This window comes from Copidosoma floridanum, unplaced genomic scaffold, assembly GCF_036245765.1.
Source record: "Copidosoma floridanum isolate Cflo_tuat_1 unplaced genomic scaffold, Cflo_Japanese_pri ptg000030l, whole genome shotgun sequence".
NCBI lineage: Eukaryota > Metazoa > Arthropoda > Insecta > Hymenoptera > Encyrtidae > Copidosoma > Copidosoma floridanum.
In genome coordinates, this window is record NW_028321907.1 from 25,652,561 (window position 1) to 25,674,926 (window position 22,366).

The 22,366-nt window shown below is 29.3% G+C and overlaps 1 protein-coding gene across 1 annotated transcript in view; it reads right to left on the reverse strand.

Annotated features, from left to right (window-relative positions):
* Nucleotides 1-2,116: 2,116 nt before the first annotated feature.
* Nucleotides 2,117-22,366, reverse strand: part of Aldh (Aldehyde dehydrogenase) — a 121,483-nt gene continuing 101,233 nt past the window's right edge. Inside the window, exons 6-8 of the mRNA XM_089596266.1 lie at nt 3,012-3,176; nt 2,438-2,595; nt 2,117-2,351 (exon numbers count right to left, since the gene is read on the reverse strand). Coding sequence (XP_089452392.1) covers nt 2,204-2,351; nt 2,438-2,595; nt 3,012-3,176 — 471 coding nt within the window. The 3' untranslated portion in view covers nt 2,117-2,203. The remainder of the gene's footprint in view (nt 2,352-2,437; nt 2,596-3,011; nt 3,177-22,366) is intronic.

Sequence of the window (22,366 nt, forward strand, 5' to 3'; positions counted from 1 at the left end):
GAGGACATGCTTGAGAATTGTTATCGGGTGGTCAAAAATAATAGTCCAAACAAAGCTTATACTTTCTAGTTTTTTTTTAAAAAGCATGAACCTGTTTACAAAAAAAAGGTATTGTGATTCAATCGAAAAGTCCTAGTATGAAATGTTTTTGTTTCGGAGATTAACAAAGTTTTCATCCGAATAAGGTTTAATTATTTGATAATAAGAAGAAGGCTGTTCCAGTGAGGAAAAAATATTGTGATTTAATCTAAAGATCATTGTATTAGGCTTTTTTGTTTAAGAGATTGACCAAAGTTTTATTTGAAAATATGTTTCATTTTTTAATGATGTCATTTTAAAAAGTTGCATTTATGCGTATAACTATAATACATTAAATATTTTTGATAGTAACAATGGATGGATTTTGTTCGATAACAATTCCAATAGACATTTCATTTATATTCTTTAAGATAAGAGTTACTTTAAGTTAGATAAAAGAACGCACCTATGATTCTTTTTAATAACTTTCTTAATTAAACTAAGTTTGATTTAAAAACATGTAAAACACATTTTGCTGTTCGTTTTGTCGCGTTGAGAGTAATATAGTGACATGAATAAGTAAATGTACGAAATCTTATATATTATTCGTTTCAGTAAAAAGAATTACTTTTGTACGTATAAGAGTTTTTTTTGTTTTTTTTTTTAATACGTGTTGCTGGCTGAATTATTTTTCAGGACATTTTTATACTTCCTAAAAAACATAATATTACTTAAATACTCAAGATATTTAAATTTCGAGAAAAAAAAATATGTACAATATATGACACAATTGTTTTTTTTATGTAAATGTTAGTAAAAAAGTACGTAATTTATTACATAGTATTTAACATCGGTTTGCATGACTCTGATGATTTTTTAAAATGAAATTCATCTTACAAATATTGCAATATGTAGCGGTCATCTGTATGTATTTTAGTGTGCACTTTTAATTGGGACTTCGCTATAAAAGATTTTCTGCACTTTAAACACTTAAAATTTGTTATATTTTCGTGTGACTTCAGGTGCATGTTTAAATTGTATTTTTGGGTAAATCTCTTATGACAAATTTGACAGCTAGATTGTACAATTTCATTTTGAGAGTGAATTATTAAATGTTTGAAATGAACTCTTCACTTTCACAAACTCTATCGCAGGAAGTACACTCAATTAAATAATAAAATTTTTTCTACGTTTGATGGTGATAGTTTACCGATATAAGATTTTTACAGAACAATAACTATCTCATTTATTATTTACTCAAGAGTTACTGGAGTTGATACGCACAAAGAGATTGGCAAACTTAGCTTGAAAATTTAGTAACTTACTAATAAAATACATTGAATGTAAAAGGCTTGGAACTGAATGTATCAAATTATCTCGTAATTTTTATAGTGACTTAGCTGAAGTATCCAACCTTTGTCTACAAAGGGATGTGCGTCGATTCTTGAGCTTTCTTCGAGCTTGCTTAGTCTTTAGCCAGATATCTGATGTTATTTACTTAAACTAAGAGACAGCTACACAATTTTGTAATAAATCCTAATTATTTGCCAAATATTTCTCCTTGTTTCTTAAAAACTCGACTATTTTATCTATCTTCACACCATGCACATTGTTAAACATAGACTTATCTTTTTTCTCTAGTTAAATCCTTATCACCATGAGACACCTAATTTTTAAATTATTTAATTACTTATTTATTTATTCAAACTTATTTATTTATTTATTTACTTATTATTTACATGTTATCTGCCAGAGAAGTATAACTTGAGACTTGGGTTCTCCAGCACCCATCTACCCCTGGTTTTCTTACTCTTAAAACAAATTAATTCTCTTAAATTTTACTACGTATTAGAATATTTACTGTTTTCTCAGTTGTATTTTATAACTACAATGTTAATAACTTGATAACAACTAAAACTATAAGAACTTCTAAACAATGAAAAAACCAAATAGTGTACAATTTGCATCTCCAAAATATTTTTGTAGAGTTTGAAAAGAATGTTTGACCTTAATACTAGTATAATAAGATTTTAGAGACATTACGTCAGGAGGAGGATATATTTTTTTCTTAGTTCTAAGCTATACAGTTTAAGGAATGCTTGCTAAGAAAATTTTTATTCGGGTCAAAACAGATACTGAAACATACTTTTATGCGTATAACCTGTCACTTATTTGACTGGTGAAATTAACTATTTTTTTCAGGCACTCTAGTAATAACGCTCTTAACTTCTGTATAGGCTTCTAAACCATATGCTCCGAGTTCTCTACCATGGCCAGACATTTTGTATCCACCAAATGGCACCTGAGGGGCTAGAGCATTGTAAGTGTTTATCCTGAAATGTTGTTACGCATAAATTTTTTTAATATATAACAATATTGCTAATTTTAATGCTTAGAATTATCTTTTTGTACTACTTACCATACTGTTCCAGCTCGTAATCCTTGTGTAATGTAATTAGCTTTATCTATGTCTTTTGTAAAAATAGCAGCAGCTAATCCATAATCTGTTTTATTTGCTCGTTCGATAACTTCATGAATCTTATCAAATTTAAAAATTTGTTGCACTGGTCCAAAGATCTAGAGAAATATTTTTGTAACATTATACAACAATTGTTTATTACAAAAAATTTTAAACGATGACTCTAATTATTTTTGGGGCCGTCATAAGAATAAAAATAAGAGAGGTTTTTATTTAATATCAAATGTTAATACAAAAATAAAAGAAATCTCTTTCAAGTTAATCGAAAGAGTCATTTTTCTACTTTAGAAGGTTTTTTGAACTTTTGGATATGTACTGCACTCTCAGTAGGAAATATAGAGTTCGTACCTGGTGCGCATCCAATTAGGGCAAATACAAAGAATCGCTCGGGACCTGATTCGTAGGTCCCTTGGCACTGGTGCTTGCCCTAGAGACATGTGCCACCAATTACGAAAACTACTATTGTGTAAAAAGGTATAAATGTTATAACGTGAAACAATAAACTGTTAATTACTTCTTTGGTTGCAATAGTCATATTATCTGTCACATTGGAAAACACTGTGGGAGAAATAAAATATCCTTTTTCACCAATTTTACCTCCCCCTTCCACCAATTTGGCACCTTCAGACTTTCCACAATCAATCATTTTCAATATTTTCTTCATTTGTTCTTCATCTACCTGAAAAATTATCGTATAATCAACCATAATTCTATACTGCTCCCCAAAAATTTTATGAAAAAAATATTTAATGAAACTTAAGTGTTAGTATTCATGTTTTGACCCATTGATTTTATGAGAGTCTACAGAAACAAGACGTACACGGAACAATATCGCTAGAAATAAAAAGAAATTTAATATTTTTTATAACTTGCTGTCCATTTCGTATGAATCTATTCCTCAGCTTAGCTTATTATATTAAGTATTGCCAAAAACAACGCTTACTTTTATTAAAATTTGTAAAGTAGCAAAAGTAAAGGCAAGTGTTGAGTTTTTTAACTGATATATTGAGGAGCTTATCTCTACTTCACATGCAGCACACAGTGGTACGCAGATTGAGTAGCTGCTTCCGCTAGTAGAGAGATTGAGCAGATAAGAGGGACGTCGTAAGTAGAGTCAGCAAAGGTAGGAACGTGACAAATACTTACAGATACGTGTTTAATAATTTGTTCTAAAATATTGACCTTTTACTATAACTGCTTTTACTATAATTAACCAATATTTTAGTTGCCTTAAGGCTATTTTTATTATTCATAGCGTTTTAATATACTTAAAGAGATGAATGTTCCGTTCAAAAAAGATTTTTATTTTCATATGATCTACAATTTTTTACTTACTATTTTGTCATAAAATGTAAAATATAATGATATAACACTTTTAACTATTTGAAATTTTTTCCTTCGATTATAACGTTCGAATTCTTTTGTAAAAAAAAGGACTAAAAAACTGAATTAATAACTTTTTTTCATCCAATACTTTGATACGCAAAATGTCAATTTATTTTTATAATAGGTAAAAAAATGAACAGATGATCACTTCTTTCAAAAACTAGAGACAACGATACTGAAATATTCTTTAAGCTTTATTCATGCAAAAGAAAGATAGTTATTATATTGGTGCACGAATCGTGCAAAATGCTCGTAGTATTGGATGATTAGTAAGTTGATGGTTATTTTCTATAACAAACGCTATAACAGTAATTCACTATTTCGAGAATTCAGAAGTACAAGTGGGTGTCTGGTTGGAGTACTAGAATAAATACTTGATTTTGTGAGTTAAGTGGCCTAAAATACTTTTATGGAGTGTATTATGTTTTACATTTCATAATCAGCAGAAAGCACAGAGGTTACGAACGAAAAAGGGTGAGTAAGGAAGTACATATGCGTGGAGGTAGTATAGCTCAGGAAAAGTCACTTATATGTATATATTTACATGTTTAGATTACAATTTCAATATAAGAGTGACATAGGCAAGGCAAGGAATGGCATAGAGCTACTGAAAAAATAATCGTATGGCACAAAATTAGCACTTTATTGTCATCCGTTACGATCGGCACTGCTAACCAATACATGTCATTGATAACGTGTTTTAATGTTATACTTTATTAGGGAGCAAATCAACAGTTTAAAAATATTCACTCCTAAAAAGTATGTAATGAAAGTGAATTTTAACATTTAATTCTGGGAATCATAGAAGGAGAAGAAACAAAAGTAAAACAAGGGAAAAAAAAAATTCATATTTATGAACTAATTTTTTTTTTTAATATAAGACTAATTACATACATTTACAAAATATTTATTTCATTACATCATTTTTTACGAAACTTTAAATCGGTATTTATTAGTAGCAGCATCTATAAATTAGGAACATTTTTTAATGTTTATTTATTTGCTATTTTTAGAATAAATAAATAACAGCGTGATCAATTAAAAACTTTTTGTCTTAAAAATATTTTCAAGCAAAGTATTACATGACTTTCATCTTTTTTCCATTATTGGCTCATCAATACGCAATTTTATAGAGGAATAATTAAATGTCAATTTCATTTCAGCCATACAAAATTTTTCAGCTATAAACAAGGCTATTATTTAGGTTGAGCTACATTAACTGTCATGTAATATAAATACTACCCCATCTAAAATAAAGCAGTAATACAGAATGTTTTTCTAAGCATTTTTCAAGGTATGAAATTATAGTTGTAAGATACGCAACTAAAAATGAGTGAAAAGTTGTTGATGAGTCGAAAGTTGTTTTGAAATAATTGGAAGATTCGATTAAAGTGGGCAATCTTGTACTGGCTGCAGCCTGGCAATGTCTATACTATGTTCTTGTTTTACCTACATTACTTATTTATGTAATTCTTCATTTATAATTCTGGTTACAAGGATAATATCACTACCTTTGATAAATCGCAGTAAATTATTTAAAATATGGTTTGATAAAAGGTGTATCTATAATTACATACTGTCTGCTGTAAAGTTATAAGTTTTAACTTCAGTACCTAAGAGCCTACTGACATCTCATTTGTCTACTATAATGAGCCAGATATACTCAACAAACAACAGGTCATACGTTAGGGTCCTTAATTTTTACTGTCCTTCAATGACAACATTAATTTATCTTGATTTTAGAGTGAAGCCAGAAAGGACGACGCAACAATCCAATGGGATTGGAGTTCCCGATAAAATGTACTAAAATTTTTATATGTTATAGTTTATTTCTTTCTAAATGAAATTTACCATACGCGCAAGTCCCGAACATGGACCCGTTCCACGCACCAACCTCCACAAAGAAACAAATAACTAATGAATTTTATTTTAAATTTAATTTTTTAGCTATGGAATACATCAATTATAATTAAAAAATTGATTGTATATTTTAAAAAGCTAGTAGTCATGTTACCTTTTAAATTCCAGAAATTTTTCGCTTGGTTTTGGATTTCTTGGATTTCGGGGGTGTTAGAAAGGTGCTAAAATTTGCGAAAAATATTCAGATCATTTTAGTGAAGATTTTATTGATAATTAACATCATCGTGCTCTTTTACACATACATAAAATTTTTGAATTGGCAGATGAATCTTGCGAATTGCTCAGTTTACCGGTTTAATATATACGTAATTCGAGGAAAATGATAATCGTAAGAAAATTGCATTTAATACTCAAATGTTTAAATATATGTACGGTAAATTAGATACAGTTCAAATAAAATTTTCAAAATGATATGTACAGGAAAAAAAAAAACAATTTTGGTTATTGATGGTCTTGGTGGTTTGAGAAGAATATTTCTATACGAAACCTTAATATGTTACTTTATTTTTTTTGGTAAAAAAATTTTATTAATGTCATGGACTGGTATCGCCTCAATATTACTTCTTAGAGAAATGACCAGCCATATACCTTTTCATTTATCTTTAGATTTGAATAATGTTAAAAGTTTGTTTTTTGAATCAGAGTCAGAAAAAAAATTGAAAAAAGTATATTTAATAATTTTAAATAAGGCTTAATTAATCCCAAAAAAGCATTGGAAATATTCCAAAAAATTTCCGTGATTAACATAGTACAGGCATACATTTTAGAATTAAATTAATAATTTTAGGTAAAGATTTCTGTCAAGTTTTGCCGCTTTTGAAAAACAGTAATAGAAGCAAGATTTTATCCGAAAGTGTTAAATCATCGTTTCTTTAGTCATATTTTCATAAAACTACGTATTCGTATTCACTGTAATAACCCAGAGTTTGTAAGCTATTGTAGGAAATTATAAAAAGGAAAATAAAGACGTTCAAAATTCATAAATTATGGAAAACTGATGATGTATGATCGAAAATTTTTTTTTCAAATAAACATTTTTTAATATATATTGTTATTCTTACTTCCCATAATAAATACACTCAATTTTAAACACCAAATTCCAAATCATTTACTATGAGATATGAAAACTTGCTATAGCGTAGATTATGCAACTTTTTAAAGGGGTTAATTTGTCTGACAACTATATTTACATAAATTTTTCAGTTGCAGTTTTAAATAATACTTGTGAAGGTTTGCCACCTCATGAGCTAAATTTGAAAATTGACGCTATTGCAATCCTGATCAGGAATTTAAGTATTGCTGGCGGTTTATGTAATGTGACGGAAATAGTAGACAGAACATTAAGAGATTTATGTTATATTGAAAAATATTTTGGAAATAAATTAATTATTTTATGAGGTGATTTTCGTCGAATCCATCCAATGACAAACAATAGTCACAGAAAAATAATAATCGAATAAACTGTTAAATCTTAAAAATTTTAATATGACTCCAAGAGGTATACAAGCAATATTGATACATTGATCATCGTATCAACTGGCACATATGTGGATAGCGACAGTTTTATATACGCACTCTCAAAACCATTCATGCCTTTTTCGATAACAAATATATTAAAGATTTATAATAGAAATTCACACATTTCCTATTTTAAGAAAATTTCTTAAGAAATAAGTAAGAATAAGAAAAAAATTTTCCTTGAATGCGGATCAAACACGCAACCTCCTGTTTACTAGACAGTTGCTCTACCAGGTAAGCTTCAGAGAAACCGTACATTCATCATCTCAAAAATAAAAATAATTAGTTTATTTAAGTAGAAAGAAGAAAAAATACTGAAGTAGAAGGTATTGTTTGAAAAGAAATTTGAACATAATTAATTGACTTAACTTGATAATTTTTAGAAATAAATCAATAGAATTTATGGCACTAAATTAAAAGTTATTATATTTATTTATATTTTATTGTTCAATAAAAACACATCTGATAATGTATTTTTTTATAATAATACTTTTTAGTTGAAAAAATTCGATCTTGAACGTTTCAGAATAAGAAACCTCTAATTTATTTAACAATATTTGTTGTAATAAAATAAAATAGCTTGGTATACGAATTGTGAAAAAATAAATATAGCATTGTTTTCAAAATATTCGACTATTATCATGAATACTTTGAATGCAGTAGTAAAAATAAATTTTAATTTGATAAATGTATGTTAATAAATATTTCATAATACTAATTCATCGAGGAAGTATATAAGGGACATATGGTTATTTTTTAATAAGGATAAATAATTGAATAATAAAAGTAAAGTTTTTGGTGCATTCAATTTTTTCATGTTACTATTATTATTTATACTTAGTGTGTAGGGGGAAGGGGTGTGGAAGACAAGACAAATAACATTGGGGGCTGTGGGGGCTCTAAAAAAACTGTGAGAGGGCTGTAGGGGTTTAAAGAAAATAGTAGAAATGTTTAATTAACGTTGAAAACAGTTTAATTTTACCTTATATATAGGGGGCTGTGTGTGAGGGGGGTCTGTGGGGGTTTATGCGGAATACTTCACACAAATAACTAAATAGATATAGGGAGATACATATCCTTAATAATCTGATGAATTATGAACTACTGGTGTTGAACATACTCATTTCAAGGTGTAATTGTTTTATTTGTATACGTGCTCATAGGTACAGTGAGCCTAGATCAAGTATGCGTAAAAGCGTAGATGTAAGTACATCCATGTAAGAACAATAATTTCCAGCGTTGCTGCATATATTAGCGCTCATTTCTTCTCTCTGAACTTTGAGTTAAACTTTTCCGCTACTAATTATGTGATAAACGTCCTTAAGTCAAAAAATCACTTCAATTCACAAAAAATCAAGGACAACTCTAAGAGCAAAGCTTTCGATGCATTGGCTATTTGTCATATAGAAATTATGGAAATATGTAAGCTTTTCAATTTTTATAACCATTCTTATATTATAATAAAAGTAAACTTATTTATTTAAGCTTTACATAGGTTGTATTGCATAGCTATTGTTATTATAGTAACCGTCAAAGTATTACTTTAGTGAGAAACTTCACTATAATGGAGCTTTGTCGAACCACGAAAAGACAAACTAAAGAACCAGTCTCTCTCTTAATCACTTTACGTATACATAGCATAAAATACTTCATAATCTATTTAACGAAAATTTTATTGTATCATTTTAATTCATATTTTACTAACACAATTTGTTATAGAAATATGATAGTTACAATATTCAAAAATCTTTGAAGGCATACTTCTATTGGCACGTTATGCACAGGAGTTAATTTTTACTTTAACTTCTAAGAATTCAAAAAAAAGAGTGACACAAGTGGATTCTCAATTTTTACTCCTACATTCAATCTCATTGAAAAAAAAAAAAAAAAAAAAAACTTACATCTTCGTATACACACGAACCCAGCACCACAACCACTAAGCCACAAAAAGATTTTTGGATGATAAGTCATTTCTTAATGCGTTTATATTTTGGTTCATAACTTATTTTTCAGTTAAATATTAGTTTACTATTTATTAATTAATTTCTTCCAGAATATTTAAATTATTATAGACAGTAATAAATTATAATTTAATTGAATAGTTTTTCAAAACGTAAAAATAAAACTTTTTTAGTATCAACTATTGTATGTTGTTAAAAATTATTTAATTTTCATTTATTTTTTAATTACAAAAAAAATACATAATTGTTTATATAACTTTGTCACTATGGATAAAAATATTTCCAAGCAAAGTTTTACATTATCTTAAGCTGTACGAGATTCTATTAATAAATTATATGATTTTTATCACGTCTCACGCTTTCAAAGTTTTTCTCATTTATGAGTAAGGTAATTTTGTGAGTTAAGCTTTATTCACTGACATGTAATACTACACCATTGAAGATAAAGCAGTAGTACAAGATGTTTTTTATAAGACTTCTTTTAAATATGTTGTGGTTGTTATATGTGCAACCAAGAATAAGTTGTGAGCGTATATAGAAAGTGTGAGTGCGACATTAAAGATTTTATCAACATAGGAAGTTGTTTTGAAATAATTGGAAGATTCAATGTAAGCAGATAGTCTCGCATTGGCTACACGAAAAAAAAATTCAACTTGCTGAACTATAAAAAATACTTAAACATAATTTGATATTATTGAGATACTCAAAATAAAAGTAACTTACGGCAACTATTTTTCGTTAGGTCAAGCAAGAAACTTTGGACAAGTCACTAAAAATATGTGAAAAATTATATCCTCATAATGGATGGCAGCGTCTTTCTATTGTTCAATTCTGGTCGTTTTTTGTAATCACCTATTTCAAGTGCATAAGCTCTAGATTATAGTTAGTTGGATTCATGGTTTGGCCGGGATCTAAACACCAAACACTCAGCATTGTATTCGTAAGCATCAACTCGGGCGTCCTTACTATTTGTAAAGCTTCTCGGGAATTACAAATGGAAATTTATTTATTGAATTTTTTGACGTTAATTTATGTAGAACACAGGTATTGAGGTTCTTTTAAAATCTAGTCTTATATTATTAATTAAAGACTATTTTACGGTCAAAGTTAAGTTTCATAGCGATGTCACGGCATATAATGTGAGTCCACCTTCATTGTTTTTAATTTTATACAGTTTTTAAATGTTTCACCTGATTTGGGCGATGTTCATCCGTATAACACCGTTCAATCTTATAAAATAAAAGTTTTCACACCAAAATCGACCAAACCAGTTCTAACACAGGTATTTATTTACGTACTCAATACCATAAAAACGACACAATTTTTAATGAGCTTGTGCAGCAGTTTTGTCTTTTCAGAGCAGTATACAACAAAAAAGGCCATCTAGAATCTTTATGTTTAAAGCGCAACGATTTTCAAATTAGTCAGTAAATAACGCTACTTTGTGTTTTAGAACTATTTGTGTTTATTTACTATAATTTTTTAAACATGATATAAAAAGGTTTTATGAACAAAGCATTACCACTAATTTTAAACTTTTATGCCATGAATAGAAACAAGCAAAATTACTTTTTCCCTAACGTAGTATTTTAGCATCTTGATAATTGACAGAAGAAAAGGTTTGTATTAAAATTTAACTGCTTCATCAAAACTTTGACATTCAGATTTATTAATAACTGTATAACATGTAATACCGAACAGAAATTAACTTTTATATGAAATGAAAGACAATGAAAAGTTATTCTTGGATGTAATTATGTGCCATCAAACAAACTGTCTGTTGAATTCAGTTTTTAATTTCGATTACTTTTGTTAAAATTTTTATATTAGGTTTACGACGTGATAAGCCTTCACTAATATTATTTTATATTTTAACGAAACAGTATAGTTAAGCAATGTGACATCTTATGTCATGTACTCAATATTTATTACTTCAAAACACAGAATTTCGTTTTTAAATTCTAAAAAGCAAAAGCTAAAACGACCTCCAAACATCAAGCAGTATACCTGCTTCTGCAATCGCGAGACGTATAACATACTTTTTTTGAAACAAGCTACCGTCGCAAAACTCGAACTATGCACGCGACCTTCAACAATTTTATAAAGCGTTTACCTTACAATATCAATTCGCAGAGGTACATCCAAGAATGTGAATAACCAACAATTTCAACATTCTTTACTGCGGATGCACCCAAAAAATATACACAATTCTGACAACAACTTGTACTTAATGCAAAATCCGAGAGATCAGCATTTTTAACCATCAATTACTGCATAATAATTGCACTACAACTGTGCTCGTGTCAATCGAGAGTAATAAGGTTAAGCTCTGATTGGCGTTCGGATCCCCAACCTGACACATCCTCCTTAAACGCAAGAGTATAAAAACTCCTCGCACATAACAATATTCGCATTTTCTCTTTCATCAAGTGCTCCAAAGTAACTTGAAAGGTTTGAGAGTGAGTTCTGTTGGGTCTTTCAAGCGAATGTGAGACTTAGTTCGGTGACTAAGCTGCGTGTTAAAAGCGTGCATTTCAAGCAAATGTAAAACTTAGTTCGGTAACTAAGCTGTGTGAAAAAAGCTCGAGCAAATCAGACCACTGTAAACTCGCCTAAAAAGTGAATGAAGGAGGACACAAGAAAGAAAGGACCGTCAACTTCGGTTCCCATGTTAAAAGCAGCAGCCTAAATATTGTCGTAGCCACGAGTACTTTCATGTAGGATTAGGATCATTATTCCGGTCAACCTTGTAAGATCTTCTGACTGCGTGGGCGCAAGCAGTGGCTAATCAACGATCATAGAAATAAGTTAAGTGGAGTAAAACTATAAATTGTATATACATTGCAAATGCGAATCTAAAACTTTATGATTCATATTACTTGTGAAATCAACTATTTTCGGCTTTTCTAAGTCTATTAATCATCAGATAAGACAACTTGCTCGTTAATAAAATTTAATTTTTTAATTAAAAAATATTCTTATGACCAAATTACATAACATATTTCATTAATATAACATTATGCCTACCTTGTTGAATAAATTGAATATGAAGGAAAATTTAAGTAGACAACGTATAACAAAGACTTTTATAAGGACATAAGATAAAAAGATGAATAAGATACGCTACTATTGCATTACGTAAGATATAAACTCAACAGTAGGTCAACCCCAGCTCACGTATGGCACACTAAAACTACTGCACACATACCATTTGATAAAATCTAACACCACAACTCCGAGTCAACGATTAAAAAGAAAATATACTGTAAGTAAGAGCAAATGAGGCCTTTGGGCCAACGGCTAGTTCCTGACGGACAAAAGTTAAATTTATTTGTTCGTAGAACGAATCTACGAGTTCTTCCCTTTACTTATAGAAGTTCGAACGTGACAAATGGGCATTCTTTGTGTGGAACTAAGTCTTTTGTTTTACTTAGAGTATGCTTTAGCCAAGTCGAATTTATTACTATTTTTGTATCATTTTATTTTGTTTCCATTTTTTTTTACAACAGTTAAATGTAAGAAATGTCCGAAATTTTTCACTAAAGATATCCAAATTTTTAATCCCTATTTAAAAAAAATAAAAAAATAAAAAAATAACACACACACAAATACAAACATATAAGTTTACGTATACTACTCGTTAAAATTGTATTTTTTCATTGTATTACGTACAATTAACAACAGCAAATAAATAATATGCACATAAGAGACCATCAACAAAAGATTTCACGTTTTGAAGATGTTTTTCCAACCACTGACTTTCAACAAAGTTTACTTTAACACTAGTGCAATGTAAAGTTGTGACGGAAACTTACAGTGAAAATAATGTCTAATAGTTCGCAGAACGCATATGAGACATGTGAAACGTTAATCACAATAAACTTCATAGTGTTGTAACACAATTTTTCGCAGGATTAACAAAGGTATAAAAAAAGCGTGATAGCAATACTACAGTACCTCCTTTCACTTCATTTTAATAAATCATTACGGATCCCGCAAAAATGTTGCATAAAACATTAACGCCATTAGTTTACTTTGTGGAATGCAGGGCATCCACGCCTGCTGCATAACACTACTACTTAAAACTGCAATCAAAAAGTAAAGAAACCGACAACTCTGTAATGACTACAATCAACAAGCCCCGCGATCTATCTATCGCAACTTACTCCAGATAAAAAATATATATATATCCCTATATTATATAGTTAATTGTGTGGGGCATTCCACATATCCCTCCTACAGCCCCCCACAACCCCATTACAGACCCTCCACAGACCCTCCATGGACCCCCCACAAATAAGCTAAAACTCGACCTTTTTCATCGTTAATTTGACATTTTTTAACTTTTTCCGTAGACCCTCCACAGCCCCCCCCCCCCACAGACCCTCCACACAATTTTTCCTGTCCCTCCACAGACCCCCCGCAGCCCCCTCACAGACCACAACACCATTTTTTTTGTCCCCCCACAGCCTCCCACAGATCCATCACGCTACTTTTCTTGTCTCCCAAAGGCTTTCCACACCATTTTTCTTGTCTCCTTACAACTATTTCTATTAAGTACAAATTACCCCTATTAACAATAAATTTCAATTTTACTAAGTTTTAAAAATATTTATTTTTATCTATTTTTCCACACCGCTAAGGAGGCAAATAGATGGACTATATACAAATAAATGAAACATTTAATTCATGTTTAATTATGTAATAATAATAATAAATAATTTAGTAAAAATCGTAATATAATAATTATCAAATTGTTAAAAGTCATTGATAAGTATAAAGTTCTCAGTGCATTCAACTTTTTTTGTGTTACTATTATTTTAAAACAATGTAACATTCGTTCATTCGTATACGTACAAATATGAAATGATACAACTACATATATAAATTAAAACGTTACATAATTATTAAATAATAATAACCATGGAAGTATCGCTTAGTTTAAAAGTTTAAGTGAATAACCTATTCAATTTAGCTTTATCATAACCACGAAGAGATAGAACTCCCCGCACCCAATGGTAAATTTTGATAATATTTACAACGATACTTATGTATACTTGTTTTATGTACATTACAAATTAATACATGTTTTAGATGTATCAATATTTTATTTGTATATTTATATATATAATATCAATTTCAAGAACTCGACTGTCTCTTACCTATTGCTTCAACGAATACGTGTTATAAAATAATTATTGTTGTATTTTAATATTGTAAATCATTAAATTTTTTCAACAAAAATTATCATCGTAAAAAAATAAATCATGTCATATATACTTGTCAAATGATAAAATATTAATAAGTGACTTTCAATTTATAACCATCAATATTGCCGACTTATCTATAAAAATCATCAAGTAACGTCAATAAACTATGTCGAAATCTCTTTCCAAACAGTATTTTCTATTTCTGTATTTTTTTGCCTTTCTACTTGAATAAATAAATTATTTACATCTTTGCATCTTGATAAAGCCACATATAATTAACCATGAGAAAATAAGGGTTTTTTTTCCATACAAACCTATATTATCGAAACTTTGACCTTGGGATTTGTTTATTGTCATAGCAAATGCCACAACGAGTTAAACATTTCTTTACTGAAACGTATTTTATTATCTATATCTTCTTTTTTACTCTCCATTTTTTTGGTGTAGGTAAATTAAAGCATTCACATGATTTATCTTCTGACTCTAAAATTTAGTTAGTGTGTAAAAGAGCTAAATTATCTTTATTATTAGACAAACCCTCTGTAAAAAATTCTTTGTATTTATTCCATATTTTATCACCTTGAACGTTTTCTGAAATTAAAAATCAAGCAAAAAATTATCTTAATTGATGCCGAAATCTAACAGCAATTGCTTCTTTAAAAATATCATCGATTTTTTCATCATTGTCTATTAATCCCATTGCAATTGCAGTATCTTTAAAAGTTTTATAAATTATCCCTTTATATGTTTTCATATCTTTAAACGATATTCAGCCGTCCCCCGTATAATAATGGATTAAATTTTTATTTATTTGGTCAATAAGACGGTCTGTAGGAATAATGTTGTAACATAGTTGGATTTTCGCACTTATTTAAAAGAATATTGTAAAATATAATGATATTTTTTATTGATGAAATCACTTGTTATTTTATGGTTGTATTGATATTCAACATAAAAGTTGAAGGACTTCCTCTTCAATCATACTCGAATAAAATGAAAGTTATCAAAACTAGCAAAGCTTATATATACATTTTTTCTCTAAACACATCGGAGAGTTCTAAAAAAAACTCTCAACGTGCCACAGTAGTACATTCTGGGTGGTGTTGAAATTGACTGATAAATATATAACTAATGCTTAACGATGTAGATCAAAAACTCTTCTTCTACACTAAATTCTGGGCACCAACCTCTCCCCACTAACAGATGAGATTTAAAGACTCTCCTTTTAAGTTAGAACAGTAGGGGGTTGGCGCGCGGAGCGCGCAAGGGGGCGAAGCCCCACTAGTGTAAATATATATAATATTTATCTCGGTGAGGTACTCCACGTACCCCCCCCCACAGCCTCCCATCCCTTGTACTGCCCCCCACAAAATGACAAAATAAAGTAAAAACCCGTCATTTTTTCCGTTATTTTGACATACCGCAGTTTTTTCCAAGACTTCCTACAGCCCTCTACGTGATTTTTTGTGACCACCCACCGCTTCCCCACCACCCCCCATACTACTTTTGGGGAATCTAACAGGGATTATACCGTCTTTCTTGGACCTTGATGTGCATACAAACGTGTTCGTGTCGTACATGTATTAATCTATTTTTTTTAATATGCTTCATTACTAAATTACTCTAAGACTAAACTTTCTTTCCACTATGATTTCTTTCATCGTCAAGAAAAAATTTAAAGTCATGATTGATGTAAAGAGGATCGTTGCACAAAGCGTAAATTACATTTAGTTTATCATTAATAAAAACCGTGCAAGTTTCGCATTGAAATGACTTATTTTATGAGTCAACTTATAAAGCCCTATCAAACCCCGAAGACTTAGGTCTTTTCCTTTTCTATTTTTAACTACTGACGAAATTGGTACAATAGATAAACACAATATTCATTTATGAGATGTATAATGAGGTAATAAGTTTTGTCTACACTTATAAGAATTTTTAAATCATGTTGTTATTAATAGAAACATTATAAATTATGATTAAAAACATCTTTCTAAACTATATTTTCAATATCTAAAATGTTTTCTTTAGCGATTTGAGAAAAAAATCCATTTTTATTATTGCATCCTTATAAAACCACGTACAATTGACCATAAGAAAATAAAGGTTTTTTCAAGTATAATCCCACATTATCAAAACTTTAACCTTGAGACGATTTCATAGTCATAGCAAATGCTCCAACTAATGGGAATCGTTTTTCCATATAAAATGAGACATAATGATGAAGTATTTCCGATATTTAATGTTATTCTTGAAATAAAAACTTTAATACCAATTTTTTCTCCCGTATCTATTTCACCTTCTACGTAATACTTTAATAATTTAGTAGGTCACAATCGTGTACCGTTACATAAGCAGTCTGACATACTTTAATTTCGAATTAACATTACCATTGTACTTGTTTTTAATTCAAGTTTATGAGGTGGCAAGCCTTTACGAATATTGTTTAGCATTTATTCGGGAAAACTTATGTAAATATTATCATCTGATTGATCAACACTCTTATAGGTTGCATCATCGATGCTGTATGCTGAATACAGCATGTTGATCCTATGGTATTTCCTTTATTGTTTTCAGTAGAAGATGCAGGATGGAGTACATGTGACAGATTAAAAGTTTTAATAAAAGCAGAAAATTTTACGTTGCTTCAATATTACTTACATCGAACTTTCTATCGACCAAATAATAAAATTTTTAGTCCCATACTCTATGCTCGAAGATTAACACAAAATTTTTTTTGCATGCATATATTACGATAGAAAGCAACAGAATAACATCATTAAGATGCAATGGTAATAATGCGAAAGTTTGGACGACCTAATTTTTTTATTACCGTTACATGTAACCCTAAATGGTTAAAAGTAAAACAAATTTTTAAAAACTTTCCTGAAGGTACCACTCAGACTTATACACCGGATACAACTATTAGATTGTTTCATACAAAATTGAAATTAATTTGACACGATACAACTAAACACAATATTTCCGGAAAAGTTATTGCTTATGTTTATACCATTGAATTTCAAAAAAGAGGATTACCTCATTCTCATATTATTGTAACATTGCATATGAACAATCAGTTATTTACTACTATGGACATAGATAAATATATTTCAGTAGGAATTGCACTTGATTTACAAATACAAAAATTCATTATTAAACACATACTTCATGGACCGTATGGTAAAGATAGTCCATGTCTTATCAGTCATCAAACGATTTGTACAAAAAAGTTTCCAAAGAAGTTTACTAATGAAACTATTTTTACAAAAAATGGATACCTAAATTACGAAAAAAGTGACAATAGGTGTGATAATCACATATATAGCATGAAAAAATTTTAGTTGATAATTCAATGGTAGTACTGTACAATCCATTTTTGTTGAGCAAATATAGTTGCCACATTAATGTCAATTATTGTGCATCTATTTAAAGTATAAAGTATATTTTTAATTATATTCATAAAGGAAGAGATAGAGAATCACATGAAGTAACCAAAACAGATACGAGTAATAAAAAAGATGAAGAAATTTTTGATGAAATATCAGAGTATGTAGATTTATCAATAAGATGGCCGATATTTAAGCCCCATGCAAGCAGCATGGCGGTTGCAAGATTTTTCTCTGCGTAGACGTAGTGATTCTGCATTTAATTTACCAGTAATATTGAAAATAAACAAAATATAGTTTTTCAAGAAATATTTCAGAATATTACTGTTTCAATTCGACGGTGAAAACTTGGATTAAAAGAGAAAGCGTTAGATGCAATTCAACAATAGGGTGACTAAGAATAGTGTCACTTAAGGACTCTGAGCATTTTTTTTTTTTTTTAAATTAATTTTAAAGCGGGCAAGTGGAGCCGAATCTTTCGAAAATTCGGAAACAGTTCATAACATGCATCACAGTACATTTAGAGATACTGCTACTGCTTTAGGTTAAGTTGAACATGACTCTCAAATATTTGAAATATTTAAAGGAGTTTGTAACGTTATGCTGCCATATTAACTGAGAAAATTTTTCACATACTTTTTAATATCTGAAAACGTTTGTGGTAAGTCTATTTGGGAATCACTCCAACAAATTTTTTGTTGAAGATTGAAAAGACGATAAAAAAAAAGTGCTTTATTACATTTAAATGAAATCTTTAAATTTGACGAAAAATCGTGTAAAGATTATGGACTACAAGAACCAAATGAAACAATAAAATCTGAAAATATTGAGGACAATAAACCTGTAATTGATTTTAAAACAAATTGTAAGGATTTATTTATTAACCTAAATAGTGATAAAAAAATAATTTTTAATAAAATTATTAACAGTGATACAAAATTATATTTTATTGATGGCCCTGAAGGTTCTGTAAAAACATTTTTATACAAATCATTAATTTTTAATTTTTTGTTTAAAAAGATCAGGTTACATATACATACATATATATATATATATATATATATATATATGTCTTAGACAGGAACATTGTCATTGAACATTTTGATTACCATTAGATTTATATAACACTGAAAGTTCTTTTTTAAAATACGAAACTGATAAAAAAAATTACGAGAAGTAAATGTAATTATTTGGGACGAAGCTTGAATGATCTTTTAAAAAGCTTTGGAAATAGTGGATAACACTGTAAAAAATTTATGTGATAATAATATTCCATATGGTGGAAAATTGTTTATTTTAGGAGGCGATTTTAGACAAATACTTCCAGTGATAAAGCATGGATGCAAAAATTCTCTAATTAGTGAAACTATAAAGTATTCATTTCTATAAAAACACTTTAAAATTATGAAATTGAAAAGTAATATGCGGTGTACAGATTTGAAATTTTCATTATTGTTAATGGACATTGCAAATAAAACGATAAAGTCTTCAGAAATTCCACAGGCATGGAAAACTGATGATGTTTGTAAAAAAATTTATGTAGATGGTATATATAAGTAGCTGCCTAAACAAAGTAATTCTAACAACTCATAACAAACTTTCATACATTTTAAAATGTAAAATTTTGAATTATATTAAAGGAAAAAAACGTATTTACTACAGCACAGATTAGGCAGAATATAAAAGTAGTGATCGCACTGATGAATATAAACATAAATTTTTCTATAGAAACTATAAAAAATGTAAATGAAGGATTACCACCACATGTTATAAGTTTAAAAGTAGATGCTATTGTTATGTTGATAGGAAACTGAGCATATTCGATGGATTGTGCAATGGTACCAGACAACGTACAACAAAATTAAAATAAATTACACGTAATATACTTGTGATATAGAGAATGACTTTATAAATAAAGTCATTCTCTATATCACAAGTATATTACGTGTAATTTATTTTATTGGTTATGACAAAGGAGCAAGATGTTTGGATTTGGATTTGATATGTATACCAAATTATTTAAATATAATTTAGAAGCAGAAATAATAACTGGTACAAAATCTAGTGATAAAGTTTTTATTCCAAGAATCAAGTTAAATACCAGTAATAATTCATCTTTACAGTTTATGATACACAGAAAACTGTTTCCAATAGTTCTAGCTTTTTCCATGACAATCAATAAATCGCAAAATTGAAGTTTTGATTAGTCAGGTTTTTACTACAAAAGACCTTTGTTTTCTCATGATCAAAAATACGTATTGTTATCAAAATATGAAAATCTTGAAAATATATATAAACAAAATGATTCGGAGAACCAAGCAAATATTACAAACATTGTATGGCAAGGGATTTTTGATCGTTAGCAATTTTTTTGTTTGTTTGTCAAAGTTTATTTCGTTTAAGCTTTCATTTTTCTCTAAGAAATTTAGTTTTTTAAATGTATAGAATGCATCTTGAAAATTAGACTTTTAACAAGTGAAAATATAAAAAAACTTATGTATTAAGACACTGTATTTCCGAATTTTCACATAAAGAAAAATAGAAATGCTTGTATTACAAAATTATTCATGCATATTATAACTTTGATATTCATCTTAAAAATCGTGAATTTCGGTAAAAAATTAATTTTACAAAATTGAAGAACAGGATAGCCTTTAATTTCGTACTAGAAATTTTATAATTACAAAAACCGTCGTATATTTTCAAACGCCAATTTCACAATCATAAGAATTTCATACTTTCATTTTTTGTACCAAGTACCATATCGCTGCTGTGTAATAATAATATTAAATATTGATAAATATTTCAATTCATACGATTATACAGATATGTACATTTTTCTTTTACAAAAAAGCCTTTATAATAAAATTTTCATCTCTGAATACTTTAATTCCAAATATAAGTTATATTCATCATATAATAAAATATTGTGATACGAAACTATATGTTGTATGTATATTTTAAGTATATTGGAATATCAGAAATATCATTAAGAAAAGTAAAACAACTATATATATTTATATATATATATATATATATATATATGTATATATATATAATCCTTATCATATACTTCAGTTACAGTATAGGCGCACCGCCACACCATGTAATGCCTTAAGCAAAAAGAAGAGGGAAAAAAAGAGCTGAACAACAACTTCAAATCACTTTCTAGGGTATTGAAGTTAGAAGAGAAAGAAAGAGACAGGTTTTAACCTTGATCCAGACAAATGATATAGACAAAATTCTGACTTAGTTTGGATTTGAAAACTCAAAACTCGTAAGAACTTTTATGGTCATTAGCCATATGCTGAATCAACAAAGAAAATAAAGAGAACAATCTGAAAGGCAGAGTGACTTACAAAAAACAAGATCGACAGAAAATATTCTTTACTGGGAGGCTGTAGGCAGTTTATTATATGTGGCTGATACTGTATATCCTGACATCAGCTATTCAGTAAATGTACTTAGTTAACATCAAATAAATCCAACTGTTGAAGACTGGAACATGGTCAGAAGAGTATTCAGGTACTCTGCCCGTATTAGGTCTCTTGGTGTGAGGTACTGAGGAGGGCAGGATAACTTGGAAGCATTTTCAGATGCCAGTTTTAATGATTGCAAGGGTCTCTGACAAAGAGCGGATATGTAATCAAACTCTTGAGAGATTCTGTCACCTGGAGAACCCACAAGCAGACCTACGTAGCATTGTCAACATGCCTAGCTGAATGCGTGGCACTAAGTGAAGCATGTAGAAAATTGATGGCAGCAAACAACTCTCTTAAAATCATCCTAAACAAAAACTATTTTCCGGCTAATCTATAATGCGACGACAAGGTAGCCAAACTAAATTCAAAAACAAGTGGAAGTGGGAAATTAAGACACATGACAAATTTATGAACATTGTGTCAAGAAATGTGTGATTTATGGCTGAGTAAATGTCAAATGGCTGAGAACTAACGAACAGACAGCAGACAATTCTACAACAACCTTGCCTATCAAACTCCACGAAAAATTCTCCAAAAAAAAAGTATAAGCCAGATATAATAAGCCAGATAATTTTAGTGCGATGGAAAATTTATAATCAAAATAATCTGAATAAGTGAAACCAAATTATGTCTATTTTTGTACTTTTATACTTCATCTCAAGTCAAAAATGAGTGTTGAAGTACACGACTGCATTGATAGGCTGTAGGTATGTGTAAGTGTGTATATGCGAGCATGTGTGAGTAAAAGTGCGAACCAGTCAGGCCAAGTCAGTTCTGATTTGACCGTAGTTACATTTGCACGTTATACTTAGCTCCCTATAATATAACTGATAAAGTCTTTAGAGTCTATAACGTCCATTGAGTCAAGTATGTTTACTAATAAAAGACTTTTCTTAGTATATAAAGTCGTCTCCTCTTTCTTTCCCCAAGCCTAAAAAACTTCTTTGCATGCAATTATAGTGTCATACGTCCAGGTACAAAAGATCCACTACTCAGAACATTT